This window comes from Neltuma alba, unplaced genomic scaffold (assembly GCF_004799145.2).
Source record: "Neltuma alba isolate B1F8T4 unplaced genomic scaffold, ASM479914v2 tig00011962_pilon, whole genome shotgun sequence".
Taxonomy (NCBI): domain Eukaryota; kingdom Viridiplantae; phylum Streptophyta; class Magnoliopsida; order Fabales; family Fabaceae; genus Neltuma; species Neltuma alba.
The window spans coordinates 23,106-38,658 of NW_021636540.1; the positions used below are offsets into that span (position 1 = coordinate 23,106).

The 15,553-nt window shown below is 37.4% G+C and overlaps 3 protein-coding genes across 6 annotated transcripts; all 3 read right to left on the reverse strand.

The window, feature by feature from the left end:
• Positions 1-1,020: 1,020 nt before the first annotated feature.
• Positions 1,021-3,693, reverse strand: LOC114720028 (protein NRT1/ PTR FAMILY 3.1-like). 2 transcript variants are annotated; one of them, XM_028905617.1, is made up of 4 exons: positions 3,567-3,693; positions 2,901-3,118; positions 2,185-2,744; positions 1,021-2,102 (listed from the first exon to the last, which is right to left on the reverse strand). In XM_028905617.1, the coding sequence occupies exons 1-4, from the start codon at positions 3,661-3,663 to the stop codon at positions 1,118-1,120; spliced, it is 1,860 nt and encodes a 619-aa protein (XP_028761450.1). In that variant the 5' UTR covers positions 3,664-3,693; the 3' UTR covers positions 1,021-1,117. The 2 variants fall into 2 exon arrangements, with proteins under 2 accessions (XP_028761450.1, XP_028761451.1); XM_028905618.1 differs by lacking the exon at positions 3,567-3,693 and adding an exon at positions 3,272-3,559.
• A 3,607-nt stretch (positions 3,694-7,300) lies between these two features.
• Positions 7,301-9,608, reverse strand: LOC114720030 (psbP domain-containing protein 6, chloroplastic). Of its 2 annotated transcripts, XM_028905621.1 has the most exons (4): positions 9,203-9,608; positions 7,850-8,166; positions 7,510-7,695; positions 7,301-7,397 (listed from the first exon to the last, which is right to left on the reverse strand). In XM_028905621.1, the coding sequence occupies exons 1-3, from the start codon at positions 9,525-9,527 to the stop codon at positions 7,525-7,527; spliced, it is 813 nt and encodes a 270-aa protein (XP_028761454.1). In that variant the 5' UTR covers positions 9,528-9,608; the 3' UTR covers positions 7,301-7,397; positions 7,510-7,524. The 2 variants fall into 2 exon arrangements, with proteins under 2 accessions (XP_028761454.1, XP_028761453.1); XM_028905620.1 differs by having other exon boundaries at positions 7,301-7,695.
• Positions 9,609-10,441: 833 nt separating this feature from the next.
• Positions 10,442-14,177, reverse strand: LOC114720027 (bZIP transcription factor 17). 2 transcript variants are annotated; one of them, XM_028905616.1, is made up of 3 exons: positions 12,638-14,177; positions 12,123-12,577; positions 10,442-11,088 (listed from the first exon to the last, which is right to left on the reverse strand). In XM_028905616.1, exons 1-3 carry the CDS (start codon positions 13,948-13,950, stop codon positions 10,661-10,663), a joined length of 2,196 nt encoding a protein of 731 aa, XP_028761449.1. In that variant the 5' UTR covers positions 13,951-14,177; the 3' UTR covers positions 10,442-10,660. The 2 variants fall into 2 exon arrangements, with proteins under 2 accessions (XP_028761449.1, XP_028761448.1); XM_028905615.1 differs by having other exon boundaries at positions 12,123-14,177.
• Between the last annotated feature and the right edge of the window lie 1,376 nt (positions 14,178-15,553).

A 15,553-nucleotide genomic window follows, 5' to 3' on the forward strand; every position in this document is an offset into this window, starting at 1 on the left:
GGGATAACGGTGAAAATCTCCTGTAAACACGTTTCGTGTAAATTGGGATAAAATTTTTTTTATATACTTATCTCATATTTTATAAATTATTATTAAAAAACTATTTATAAGCTATTCTAAATTGGTCCTAAATCTTGTACGACAGGTACGATTAAACTACTTTGTCTTATATTAGAAAAAGAAGAAAGCTTTTCACCAAAAAAAACAAAAGAAAAAAAAATGGAAGCTTTGTGAAGTTTCGATGTTTCATAGCTTAAACTGGATTTAATTACATCTGGTATATTCTTTTAAATCGCCTCTTAACTATTTTAAACTTTGAAGCTTTAGATTATTTAACACTGTTAAAACATCATTTCATAGATTACTGGTAGCCTTGTGTCTCTTTTTCATTTTGTCCAAGCTAATTATTTAGCTCTTGCCATCATGTTTGGATTTAGTTTTTCCTTATCCCTCTGCGCCCACAGAAAGCTGTCACCAATTCCAAAGTGTTCATGCGCGCATGTGCCTAATGCCAACATGTTTTTTGAGGGCAGGGTACTTTAGAGGCAGGGACGGATTATATTTTGAAATCTTCGTAGACGTATTAAAAGAGACCCTTAAAATTTGAAGAACAAAACTCGTTGTAATAAATAAATAAAGATGAGAATATAAGGACAAGTTTGATTTTTAATTTGATGTTAAAAAAGTGTTTGGATGAAATTAAAATCATAATTTTAAAAGTGCTTTTACAGTATACGAAGTAAATATGTGAAACAGTTTATCTCGATTCATGGAAAATTACTTTTTAAAAGAACTTTTTGAGGAAGCGAAACACTCTCTAAATAAAAAATTCAATTATACTTTGTCATTCATATTTATCTATTTTTTTCTAATGTAATCATTATAATAATAGTAATTCTAAGTAATACACTTGATTAATAATGGTATTTTAGAAAAGACAATCTATATTTATTATAAATAGCTAACTTAACTATTTTTTTTAATTTATTCAAATTAGTTAACTAATTCTTATATTAACTATAAGAGCTAATATCTCCTAAGATTACGAGAATGATGTAACTGGATGCACACATCAAGATTAGATAAACAAGTCAAACGCTTCTTATACCAAAATTATCTATAGCGCCGGCTTTACACATCCCATTGGACTTTTGGGACTTGGTTTTGAAGATTTTGTGTCTTCCACTTCCCTGTTACCATCATTTAATTTGTGAGATGGGAATTTATCATCAGCCCGTTCCAAACCATCTTCTTCGTTCATGGTCTCACTAAGTTCTTCTAGGGGCTTGTAAGTGTAAAGCCAAGCACATATCAGATAATATATCAGATTTATGACCTGAACCCCACTAACTAAAAAGTAATAGTAGTCTAATTTCCCCCTGTTTATATTCCTATCAGGAAGCCAATTACCTCCCTTCCCACTATAATCATGAACCAAGGACACCATCATAGTCCCCATATAGCTCCCAATCGCTGTGGTTATGCAATACAGAGCTGAAGCACTGCTTTTCATACTCTCTGGAGACTGATCGTACAGAAACTCCAAATGCCCCACGGACATGAAAACTTCGGCCACCCCGTGAAGGAAATACTGAGGTACCAGCCAGAAAACACTGATAGGAATAGTAGCTTTTGGATCATCCAATAAGTGGTACTTGGCAGCCACTGATTTTCTCTTCATTTCCACTAGTGCTGAAACCACTGTGCCTATAATACCAATCACAAATCCCACTCCCATTCTCTGCAGGCATGTGATCCCAGAAGGGTTCTTTGTGAATCTACGAGCCAAGGGAACAAAGAGGCGTTCGTATAGGACAACACCAAACATCATGGTCAGCACGCTGAAGATGGACATGGTGGCTGGTGGGATTTGGAATGAGTGAGAGAGGTGGCGATCCATGGAGCGAGCTTGAAGAATCACAAAGCTATGAAGGTGTGATGAAGAAGCTACAAGCAATATGCCAGCCGACCAAATGGGAAGCATTCTAATTATGCATTTTAGCTCCTCAACTCTATGCACAGTGGCTAATCTCCATAAGTTTGGAGGAGCATTCGCATCTCTGGCTTCCTCCTCTGTTACTATCGCAGCTTTATCCAACCACCTGCAGACATGGACTCAGCGATGATATATTGATGTTTGATATGTGGTAAAAGAGCTGAACCAAAATCAAGTTGGGGACTTACTTGTATTGATCAGAGCGTAGAAGCCTTCCGTGCAAGGAAATATGAACATCAAGCTGCTTATTTTGGTACAAAAGGTTGGGATCTTGGGGCAGAACCAGCTTACTCTTGTGCACAGCTGCAACAATGACTTGAAGCAAGCGAAGCAGAGGACTGCCGCTTGGTTTCTCCATCTTGTAAAGTGGTGAGCCTAAGACGAAGGCGATAACAGATATGAGCATGGCGATGGTTGGAATGCCAAGCCCCCATGCCCAGCCCATGTTGTCTTGTATGTAAACCACCACAGTGAGAGCACTTAAGGAAGCCAACCCCATGGCGAAGAAGTACCAATTGAAGAGATTCCACTTCCTGGACGCGACGGCTTTTCTGGACATATCAAATTGGTCTGCAGAAAAAGGCACCACACAAGGCCTAATACCTCCGGACCCAATTGATGTGAGAAGGAGAGAGGCGTAAAGTACCCAAAGTTGGGAAAGTGAAGCTTCTTTGCAGTTCACCTGAGTTGGACATGGTGGAGGACGCAGAGATGGCAATACTGCTGATACAGTAGCACTAATCAAACCCTGTGCGTGCAAGGAAGTTAATGGCGTAAACTTTTATGTATGAAAATTTAAAACTATATCTTCAGAAGCATAAAAACTCCGAATCTGCAGAGCAGGCAATAAAATAACAGTTATATGGTAAATTAATGAAAAAGGTCTGAAAGAGAGAGAGAAGACCAGTTGATAGATGAGAGAAGCGATGATTATCGTCCAGAAGCGGCCGGCGAAAGAATCGGCGATGAAAGCACCAATGAGAGGAGTGAAACTGGAAGTTCCGGAGAAGTTGGTGAGAGTGTTGGAGGCAGATACGAGAGGCATGTTCATCTCTTGGGTCAAGTAGCTTATCAGGTTTGCATGAAATCCAGCCGTTGCAAATCTGTCACATATTTCATTTGCTGCAAATCATCAAAATAAACCATCCAACAGCCATGAGATCAGCTTCAGATCAGAAAACTGGACAGGCATCATCGGATCTATCTATAATTAGAAACAGTGTTGTTAGTTAACACAATATAAGACATCTAGTGATTATCGAGGAAAGGGCCCACTAGTACTATATATGGACGACGCCACACCGCAGCATTGATTTGCGTAAGGGAACTGCTTTGTCAAACAGGCGGTATTATATTAAAGATGAGAAGGTGGGAAAACAATGATAGAGCTGAGCGCTGAAACAAAAGCAAGAACATCAAGTGTCGCAAGTTCTGAAGTTGAAGCAGCTTATGAAAGCAGCAAGTTAGATAATGCAAACAAGAGATTGGAAGATATATACATATATATATATATGCATATATGGGGAAGGAAATGAAAAGAGAGAAGAATAGAAGGGGAGAAGGAGGAGACCGAGGATGAAAGGCAGAGTTCTGAGGCCTCCTCGTCGTCGCGGGCGGTGGTGGTGGGCGGTGGCTCCCTTGGCCGCATTATGGCTTTCTATCTCCATCTCCGCTCACTCCACTTACGTATGGGCTCCTCCTTTGCACATTGCTTTTGTCCTTGGCGTTCACTATCTTTATACACACATGCTGTGATTACATGGTGGGCCCGCGGCACCATTGTTTTTTGTCTTGAAAGGAGTTTGGTGAATGTCTTTTTGAGTTTGCTTTAAATTATATACGTGTTTTATACTTTTAAAGCACATAGTTTCTCTTTTTTGCTGAAAATAAAGTGCATACATAATTTCTCTTTTTGCTGAAAATAAAGTACATAATTTCTCTTGAGTTATTATCCATGCATTCCACACAACAGTATCTACGTAGATGAACTTAATCCTAGAAGGAAAAATTGCATATTTTCATTGGTAATATGTGCTGAAAAATGTATCATTTATATATACACACAAATGTATGTTTGAATTAATTGAGAATTACGATTAAACAAAGTAGAAATAATTAAACTCTGTATCTCAAAATTGAACTAAAATAATATATGATTCGAATAAAATTGGAAAAATATGTGTGCCATGATTTGTATTTTTAAGACCCTCACACTGGTACTTAGGATCCATATCTATATATTCTAGGGGGTATGATGTGATTTCTACATTTAGAAACATGAGCTTCGTGACGTATTAGCCATATTAAGTTTAGTTCAGAACTAAAAAAAACTGAGGTGGGGTAGAAATAGGATTGTAAATATAGAAAATGAGGAGAAAATAGGGACAGCTGTAAAGCAAGTTATCCCTGATTGGCATGTGATTGGCTGCCTGGCCTTCTATTTTTTAACGTTAATTTCCTCTCTTTTTTTTCGGACTCTTAACGTTAATTTCCTTTTGATTTCTAGCGATTGCTCGCCCAAAACTCTTGTCCCATCCTATGATTACAATTGAACAGAGTCACTCATTTGATTCGAGTTTGTTTCTTTTATTGTAATTACTCATTAGATTCATTTAATTGGATGAGAACCATTTAATAATGACCATTACATTATATCGACCCACAGATTCAATCAATCAATCAATCAATTTACAGTCTGAAAACAAAGCATATTCATGAATTAATTATTTTGTTGGTTGAGATTTATAGTATTTAAAAATAAATAAATAAATGATTCCGATTGGCGCTCGTCGGAATCAAGCTAAATTCTGTGAGAATAATGGCTAGTAATTGTGGCAGGGAGGGAGAGCTTAAAACAAAGTTTTATGTCTGCATATAATAATAACAATAACAACAATAATAATAATAATGTGTTTCTTTGCTTAAAATATGGAACCATCACACAATTTGGAACCAGAAATAAAACGCTAAGAAATAATATAATTAAACACCCACCACGTTCTGATTTGCATAGACGTGTCAAATTATTCATATATTATCTGATAAAATCAGCTCAACTTAAGGGAAAATAATCACCAGCATTAATTATGTTCATGAGACGGTGTTACGCTGGGTCTCAGGTAAACCAATCATGTAATCTTAATTCTATTTAATTAAATAAAATAATATGCAGATAACATGATTAAATAATAAATAAAAACAGTTCTCTGTTCTCCCCGTGAATGAGGACTAAAGAGTCAGCAGTCGGCGCACATTGGATCTAACCAAAATTCTCAAATTTTCCATAAGGAAAAAAGAAAGGAAATTCTCATTTCGGGATGCAATAGACAAAAATATAAATTTTATTTTTGTGATGTCATTTTGTCAACAAAAAAAAAAAAAGCACATATGACGGCCATGAACATGATGACGTCGGAGCTTACGCCAAATTTTTTGGATTGAAGTAGCGCTCCAAAGATTAACATTGTGTTAAGAGGAAATTGGGGATAATGTACGCTTTAAAATGATGAGAACATTGGAATGGGCATGAAATCGAGATTAAGATATATTAGTTTGAATTATCTAAAATCGCATAAATTGTAAGAGAATTTTAAAAATAAAAAATTTAACCCAACGAATGGCTATATGTATAATATAAATGTTATTTTTAGGGTTCTAAATATAAATATAAGTTACTCATAGAAAAAAGTTTTGATCCATAATGTAAGTGATTTGTAGTATATTTAAATGTAGAGAAAATGAAAGAAATTTTTTTAATAAGAATAAAATACAGTTTCTTACAATTTTTATTTAGAAATTGATTAACCGGGACTATTGAATGCATGTGAATGCCAATGGCAGAGTGCCTTGTGCGTACAGGGATGTCCGCCGGTTTTAGAGTCCCCACGCGCGCACTTACACAGTGCTTAAGATTCTGTCTTGACAAGTGACAACCACCGTATCTACGCTTTTTTCTAGGGGAAAATACAATCCTACGCAAGCTGAACAGATGTCATGATACTTCAAGAGTAATTGGAAAGAGTCAAAATTATGATTTTAAAAATATTTTTTCAGTATATAAAAATAAATGTGAAAAAATTTATTTTGATTTATGAAATTTTTTAAAAAAAATACTTTTTAAGAAAACCAAACACCCCATATCCAATCATAAATTCATGATACCAACAATAGGATCCATTTTTAATTTGTCCCAGAGTTGAATAAAATTTTAACTAAAATTTTTTCCCAAAAAAGGGAAAGAATTGGATCGACCAGTGAGTTGTTGGTGGCTTATCTAGTAATAAAGCATCATTCTTTAAGCATATCATTTTGGAGTTGTGCTGGCCAAGCGGATGCAACCCATATCAATTCCTTTGACCAGTAATTATCTGCATAACCTGGGCAACCTTTCAAGTTTTACTTGAAGATTAATTGAATCCAATACATTTTGTTATCGCTTTACTTCAGCATGTTAAATGCTGGGCAAAAAATTTAATTTTGGCTAATTCCACCTGTAACTCCTCCTAGTTCCGATATGGTTCCTCCCCCCCCCCCCCGGGGTTTATTGGAAAGAATGGTTTGGGCTATGTCTTGTTTAATTCCTAAGAGAGAGTGTTAGAATCAATCAAGCAAAGTTTGTTCAGCTTTTTACAGTGAAGCAAAAGCTCTGCACACAGCTGTGTTTCAGTCAAGGAGCATGACCTTGGCAAGTAGGAAGTTGAATCAGATTGTTTGTCTTTAGTGCAGAGTTTGAAGGAGCAAGCTTATTGTCCTGATTGAAGAGCTATTTTTTCTGACCTACCATGCTTGTTTAAGACGTGCTCAGATCCTAGACTCCCCTATGTTCCCAGGTACTGTAATTGAGCGGCCAATTGGCTAGCCAAATCAAGCTGTAAAGGGAATTTGTTCTGTTGTGGTTGGGATTTTTGTCCCCCATCCTTCTCCTTTTGTTCTTCCTGACAAATACCAGAAAGTTGTGGCTAACCTTACTGGATTCATGAATGAATATATTTTTCTTCAGTTAAAAAAATTAGGGCAAACAAGAAAGAAAGAAAACCTCAGAAACAATTTGGTGATGGATGACAACGATTCAATGTAATTTCTGGTCGCTACAATGCTACTGTTTTCGTTTATTAAATTAAATCTCCTCCATTCACATCTCATGCATTTGAAGAAGACAGCGTTTTCGTTTCGTTTCCTTTTTTTTTTTTTTGGGGGGGGGTGTGGGGGAGGTCACAGGGTTCTTTTGTATGATTTCTTGCATAAATACATGACACTATATTATCGAGATTTTAATAGAGAAATCGACCCGTCAGCGCCTTAATGTAACAAGAAAGTCCCAACATAGGTCATTAACTCATAAAAAGATATGTACAAAGAAGGAATATCGGAGTGTTTTAACATAAAATATATGGGTTTCAACCTGAAAATGGCAAAAATGTTCCCACGGGGGAGATCCTCAGTCTCTTGCTCAACAATGTTGTACAAAACTAATAAAAAATGCAAGTAAATGATGGTAAAAATCCATTCATTACCTTTGACAGAGAGAACTACACTTGAAAGGAATCAAGCATGGCTTTGAGAGTCTTCTGAGAAGTTGGCCACTGCTTATCATTAGCACTAGCCACGAACAAAACAACGGTGTTTCCCTTTGCTGTTGCTTTTGCAAGATTGTGTGTCCCCGTGAGTGCATATGGAGTTTCAAGCACATATTTGTAGTACTGCAGAGTGCAGACACCATGTTAATGAACTCTAACTCAATATGTTTGCTTTTGCAACAATGTCAACAAGACTAGTATGGAGTTCTTGGTATTTACTGCAGTCAATTTCTTCTTATAATTAGAAAATAATTAACAAAAAACAAAATGATTGTACCGTTTGATCAGCGAGCTTTTCAACAGAAGTCTCAAGCAGTTCATCTGGATCCAATGTGTTTCCAGTGACAAAAGGGCCAAGGGAAGCAATCACTTTATCAGGACTCCCTATGTCTTCAATGGATGCATTTGGCTTGTTGGTTAGGCGTATCAAAGGAGAAGCTACCACCTGAACTTTCCCCTGTTTGTCATCTTCAAATTTAACCTCAACCCACGGCTCTGCACATTTTGGCTGACAGTAATTTCCTGATAATATATTTGCCACGCGTGTCTGCTTCCAAGTTGGAGGAAGGATGAACTGATAAGGCTGCACGTTTCCTGCAAAGAGCTAAATCTAGAGTATCATTCAAAAAGAACAATAATAGATGAAGTAGAACCCCTGAGATACAGTTTGACCTCTTAATTTTATTACATAATTCAGGATGTATAGCCAAAGCATGATGATGGCAAGCCACAGATTGGATCTAACATCTCCTAACTATCCTCAACTCTTGCAGTTGCCATATTTTACCGGTATAAGGCTCCAATGTAGTTTAGGAAAAACAGCTCCAAACTACCCTTGCTGATGATTGTTGAACTTATAATATTTCTCATTTTCAACATTATATAGAATCTGGTCTTTACTCTTTAGCATGTATCTCGTTCTAGGGATTGAGATTTTGTGAATTCAATTTCCATTATGGTATCAGCTTAGCAAACTTCAAGTTCACAAGGGACTTCGATTTAAATTAGCGATGCAATTATCTACCACAGCCTCTTCTTGCAGTCATACAAATGGCAATGTTAAAATGTGTACACCGAAGGAACAATAATTTATAATGATGGCATCTTAAGGGATTTGACGGGGCAATATATAAATGGCACAGGGGACGGGACAACCACTATATGTCCCTGAAGTGACAATGGTGGATTGCCGACTTCAAATGATTGGTATTTGCAGCTGAAAACTGATGAGCCTTCTAACAAGGAGGCATCAAAACTCTTGGAAGTGTGAACCCAAAAGGGGCAAAACAAATAAAAAAAAGGAAAAGAAAAAAAGCAAGACTGTTATAAAATGGCAGCTACATGACTATCAACATTTTCCTCTCCAGCATTCACTGTGTTAAATTCTCAATATGTAACAGAGAAGTATCTCACAGATCAAGTAACATAGCCAACGGTACAAGCAGACACCCAGTTGCGCAAATCAGGACTTTTTAACGACCCCCAAGTTATTTGATAACTGTGGGGCGATCAGTGATCAAGATATATGTGGATGCCAAAATCGTAAAACACAGGTAAGCATAATAATACTCACATCCTAACATTCAACGCCAGGGTTTGCAGCATGGATGAAAGAAAAGAATCAATGTACCTGCTCGAAGGGCGGGAGTATCTTTTGGAGAAGCTTTGAAGAGAACAAATGATGGGTCGGAAGGAGAGGGTGGGAGGTAGGAGCCAACCTCAACTTCTTTAGCGAGTGATGGGGATGAATCCTTCAGTAAGAGAAGGGGAAGCGCTTGCAGTGCAATCCCTTTCAAGAATTCTCTTCGAGGAGGGTACAACGAGCGACTCGCAAGAATTGGATCCGAAGGCTCAGTGGCTGAGGCTCTGAGTGCACGCGTAGGCAAGGACCTTACCGACGAATAAGATGAACTTGAGATTATGGAGGGAAGGGGAGCTAGTGGAAAGGTCGCCATGCGAGACAGTTAGCAGTCTTTGCAGGCCAACAAGATGAGCGGTCAGTGATCTGCGACACTTCTCTTTTCTTATCCGTATTGTAAACAGTGCACTTCATGATTCATATATTTGATATTTGCCACCGTCATTGCCACCAAAGAGCATCTGTCCAAATGATCCAGTTTAGATGGACGGAAATAATAAATTGAGCATTAGTATCGGTAATATAAATTAAATAATAATATTGAAAAATATAATAAATTTATTTACGTGTTGTTTTTCCCATGGAAACTGCTCTTAAAACAAGAGAAATGAGAATTTCTCATTAAACAAATCTAAGATTCAAGAAACAAAGGTCATTCAGGCACTGGTGACTTTCCAGCATTTTCGTGGAGATGGGGGACAAGAGCCATAAAATCGTCGGTGAACCCATTTCAGCAATCACTCTTTAACAGAAAAATAAAAGTTAATATTATCTTTAATACAAAGGGTTTAGATTAATTAATTTAAATAAGTTAGATAAACTAATAAATTAGCAAGTCTTAACAACTGTAACATTATCTTCATAAAATATTTCTTATAATATTATTAAATTATAAGTTAAACAACTTAATTTAAAAAAATGATAAATAGAAAAAATAATATAAATTGAAATTTTATATTTTAAATTAAACAGTACTATTTTTTAAGCTAATTTCTTTTGGAAGAAATCAAGCTCTTCTTTTAATTCATTAAATCTTTTCGCTTAGTTATTTTTATGTGTTTTTTTTTTCCGGCATACTCATTTTTTTGGTTGCTGACCTTCTCAATCTTTTTATAACTATATTCAGAATTCTAAAAAAAACTCTTCTGGTTCTGGTCCTAAATGTAAAACCCTTATACACTAAAATTTCGACATCCGCTTTATACTTCTCAACAAAGTACAAACGCATAATTAATAATGAGCCGCTAAAAAAAACGTATGAATAATGTATATTGTCTCTCGTGCCGGTAGACAGTGTTCCCGTTCACAACTGCGAGTTGGTCAGCCCTAAACACTTTATATACAGTAACAGTAGAGACAGGATCTCAGATACTTTCATACCGAAAATGCACCTCAGATCAAATAATCAAGTAACAAAGCTCAGTCAAAGCGGAGGAAGGATCCGCGTCCTCAAGCAGTCACTCGATGGGGAGAAGTGCGAGGGAGAACACACGAGTACGTAACGTACTTGATGCTGTCCACAAGCACAACCACAAATATTCTAGAAAGCGACTTTGGCTTCATCATTCCATCAAAATCTCCAGCCTCTTTGGGATCAACAAGCACGGAAACCACCATGGAAGACTTCGACTTGTTGCCAAGGAAGTTGTCATTCAGTGAATTTCCTCCTCCTCGTTCTTCACTTGCGTTGCTGCTGGATCCAGCAAGCGGGAGCCTATGCAGAATTCTTCTATTCCTACTTTTGCCGAGACGAGTAACGTTCTGGTGGTTCTCTTCAGAAACATTGGCTGCTGATGATGCTGGCACAATAGCCCCTTGTGTTGATGAGATATCAAATTGGAAAACTTCTGTGCACATGCCAGAACTTAACATAGGCCCTGCATCAGGAAATCACAACCTTCAGTAAGCTTAATATTACAAGGGAACAAGATTGGTCACACGCCTCTGGGCTGGCATAGCTTTAGACTAATATGCAACGAAATGAAGATAAACAGGGTCATGTGTGAACTTATTAAAGCAAGGCAATGAGGTCCAATGTACAAGCAGCCATCTACTAAAGGATCCCTCTCTCTCTTTTTTTTTTTTTGGGGGGGGGGGGGGCCTTTAGATGTGGGACCAATTCAGTTTGTGGCTGACCCTGGCCACAAAAACCTTTTAGTGGGCTCAAACCCCTAACATTCCTCTCAATCCCTCGATCGCTAGACTCAAGGAAATCTTTCCATTCAAGGCCGGGAAGAACCATTCTATATTAGCTGGTGGATAGGCAATACAATTCTGAATCTAAAAGATATTGTCAAAATTTCAACCCAAAAGAAGAGACGAAACATCAATTTTTGAAATAAACATATTGTTATTGTAAAAGCGCACACACTTGTAATGTTCTAATATGAAAAATATAAAGAACTGCATCTAAATTTAATCCTCAAATTATTATATAAGAAACTACGCAAGTGGATGAACATTGTTTTATTTTTCCTACGCAAATGGTGTTTAATGGATGCAATAGCTATAAATTTTGTAAACTCACTTGAGACGCAGAGTAGACAGAAAACAACGAACTCCTTTGAAAGTTAAGAAGATTATTCAAGATTGTTGACAACTTCCATCAGAAGTATAATTTCAGCATAAACAGAAAATCAGAAGTGCTAGTCAGAGATTCTAAAAAGCACCAGCTTAGATAGCATCTCTTAATTATAATTATAAGAAAATTTTTTATCAGCCCGAATGTTACTCCTGACTGGCAATAATGTACTTACATACATATACTATGCATGCTGCCATCTCCAACTTAAACAGCAAAACACGTACACACGCAGTCATCACAACAAAAATGCATCAATCATGTTTAGCAACCTATATAAGGACATTTAGGGGGGAAAAGAAGAGCTAGAATAGGTAATTGCAACATCACCAGCAAGACCTTCCCGGAACCACTGTTGGACTTTACCATCAGATGAAGACTTCAGATGGTCCTTCAAAATTTCAGCTGAACCATCCGGAAGAGCCTTCCTCTGTTCATGTGGGCTGCTATACGAATAAGGATGTGCACCTCTATTTATTCCAACTTTCGGAATAGCCAATGCAGAATCCCAATAATTAGAAAGTGCCAAACCAGTTTCTCTTTTATTATTCCTCGCGATATGATCAGTCTCAGATGCCATAGCTTTCTCACTGGCCAAGACAGAATTGATTATCAAATTCCCATCAATCTTCACCAACTTATCATTCCTAGGAACATACAAAGAAGCAAAAAGAGGCTGACTAGTATTGCCCAGATGAACAAATGCATCTGAACCCGATTTATGCCGTGAGTCCAGCTGCTTATGTGTTTCCTCTCCAAGATTCCGGCCTTTCTCATCAGCCCCCCTGTCAAATATACCAGATCTTCCTCCACCGGAAGATCCTGCTCCTTTGTATCCTTCAGACCTATTAATAGGGCCATTTACGGGCCAGACTTTCCCTCCGAGCTGACCATAGAACCTATCACTTACATACTGCGACCTCCCATTAGTATCGTCCACTAAACCATTAAACTTAACATTCACAAGGGGAGACAATCCACCAAAAAGCAAGACAAAGAATAGCAAACCCAGAAAACAGACACTGGCAACCTTTTTAGTTTTACCCTCAGATTTCTTACGCTCGGACACTTTACTCTTTGAGGCCGATGCCAGTTGCTGAGGCTTTAATCTCGGAATTGGTACCAAAGGAACCTGGGACCCTAGTGGGTTAGCAACATACGGCGCATACGGCAGCCAAGGATAAGGCATGGTAGGCACTGGAGGATGGTTATACGTCCCCGGGGCTGGAGGTGGTGGACCCATTCCACCAGCACTCAGTCGCTGTCTCAGAGTGGCATTCTCGGCCATGACGAATGATATCTTGCCACTCAGATCGGCAATAGTCGAATGCATTGATTTCACCTTCTCCTCAAGCTCCTCCACATACTGCTTCTTTCTCTGCCTGGAAAGCTGGGCACTTTCCCGATTCCTCACCAACCTGGCCTTCTTTTTCTCGTCGTCCCCATTGGTAACATTAACACCAGGCTCTCGAGTCACATTCTCCACAGGCCTCGACGACCTCCGATGCTTAGTAGTTCTCGCCTCAGCATTTCCTCCATTGTTTTCCATCTTCCTCTTCAAATCAGAGCCCCTTCCGATTTCATCCAACTTCGCGTTCTCATCAACGATAACCTGAGATGTAAAATCCCTGTTGTATCGGGTCGGTGAAGGTGAATCCGTAACATCAGAAACACCCGACCCACCGTTAGCCGAACCCTGGGACGAAACGGGCCCACCTGAAGATTCCCGGTCGCAAGAATCAGACTCCGGCGAGACTTTAGCCTCATTTGAGCCATGCGGATTCTGATCGCCTGAATAATCTAAACAAGTAGGCGGATAAGACTCCGGATTCGAAAACCTAGCGACGTCGGAAGTTGGATTGTTATCGCAATCAGCGACGCCATGACTATCATCACCAATCTGCGACGGCGTGAGGGATGCGTCGTCGAAAAGGAATTCGTCAACATTAAAGGGAAGATGAAGATTGTCAAGATCGTCGAAGTTAATCTCGAAATCGCCATCCAACCCTAAGTCAAAATCAGAGGGAAATGCTTCAGAAAAGAAGGCATCGTCGTCATCGGCGAAAAGAAGAGAATCCATAGGTGGTTTGGGGATGTTATTGATCTGCGCAGTAAAATCAACAGAGCTCGCATCGGGAGGCGGTGATGGGTCAGCCATGATGAGATGGAGGGACCGACCCGAATAGGCAAACAATCGCGGATTATTGAACAGTTCGTACGATCGAGTCCTCCCTTATTTCTTCTTCAGGGAATGAAGAGTTGCGAGTCGATGAAGCTTTTCTGTTTTTCCGGCCAAACGAGTTGAAGAAGATTTGACCATCAACGTGTTAGGCATCCAATTCTCAACACGGAGACTCTGGAACCTTCCTTCCTACTGTTTACCTTGCTTCGCAAGTCGGAATACTGCTCGTTGTTTTTTATCGTTTCTGGTTATATATATTCCCCAAAACCTGTTGAGTTTCACAATACGTAATTACTAGAAAATAAATTAAAATTATTTAAATTTAATAAAATACTTATTGAGCTTAAATTTACTTTGATTTTGATTTAATCATTATGTAATCATTATAATATATTTAATGAAAAAATACAAAGCAGTGAAAATGCTTCGGGATATATATATGTGTATAGGAGACTAAAACTCAAATTACTTAAATTGAATAACAATAATTTAGATTGTTGAGACAATTTCAAATATATAGTGTGGAGAATATTTTTCTAATTTATTTTCCCTCAACCACAATATTTCTCTAAAATATGTGAAAATCTTAAATGTAAAATTCATTTCTTCTAGCAAAAAAAATCTGAAAGTCATTATCTCCTTGAAAATTTAGCTTTTTTTTTTGTCTGATTATTTTGTTAATCAATATAAATTATTTGACGGCATATGAGTATAAAAAACTTTGTTTGGCGTCTATTTGATCTTACTAGTAACTAGAAAGGGAAAAAAAAAGGATGAGTGAAACTTATAATTTGAAAAGAAAAAAATTTAGATTATAAGAAATTCTAAAAAAGACAAAGTCATCAAAATGCATGTATATTGTTTGAAAATAATTAGAAAAGGATATAAGTCAAATCATTTAAATTGAATATAAACAGTTTATATTTATTGAACGTTTTATTAATCAACAATCAGCCGAATTGATTGTTTGTAATTGATAATTTGATGCTCAGTATCAACTATTGTATTAAAAATGAGCATTGAATACAATTGCATTTAATATTTTATTAGGATACTAAATTGAGATAATGGAAGAAAAATTTATAGGGTGTTTGACAGACCTCAAAAACATTTTTAAAAAGCACTTTGTCGTAAAACGAAACAAATTCTTTCACATATTTATTTTGTAAACTGTAAAAGTATTTTTGAAACTATGATTTAGTTTCCATTCAAACACCCCCTCAAAAATACATCCCAAACCCCCACGAACACATATGGATCTGTTTCCAACCATATTAATCTTCTGAAAATATTAATATTTAAAAATAAAGATATCTTTAATTGATGGTGGTACAAGAATTTAATTAGGTGTGTTCAACTGTGTTTCGTCCCTGTCCCAGTTATTTTAGGACGGGACAATTCCGTCTCAAAAACTTTTGGGACAAGACAAAAATAGGACGAACAAAATTGTTTTGGGACGGAACGGGCGCGGGACACGGGTGTCCTATCCCAATCCCAATCCCATACTAATATATATTTTTATTTTTAGTTATTATATCTTTATTTTATTCATCATTTTAATAGTATTCTGGTAATGATA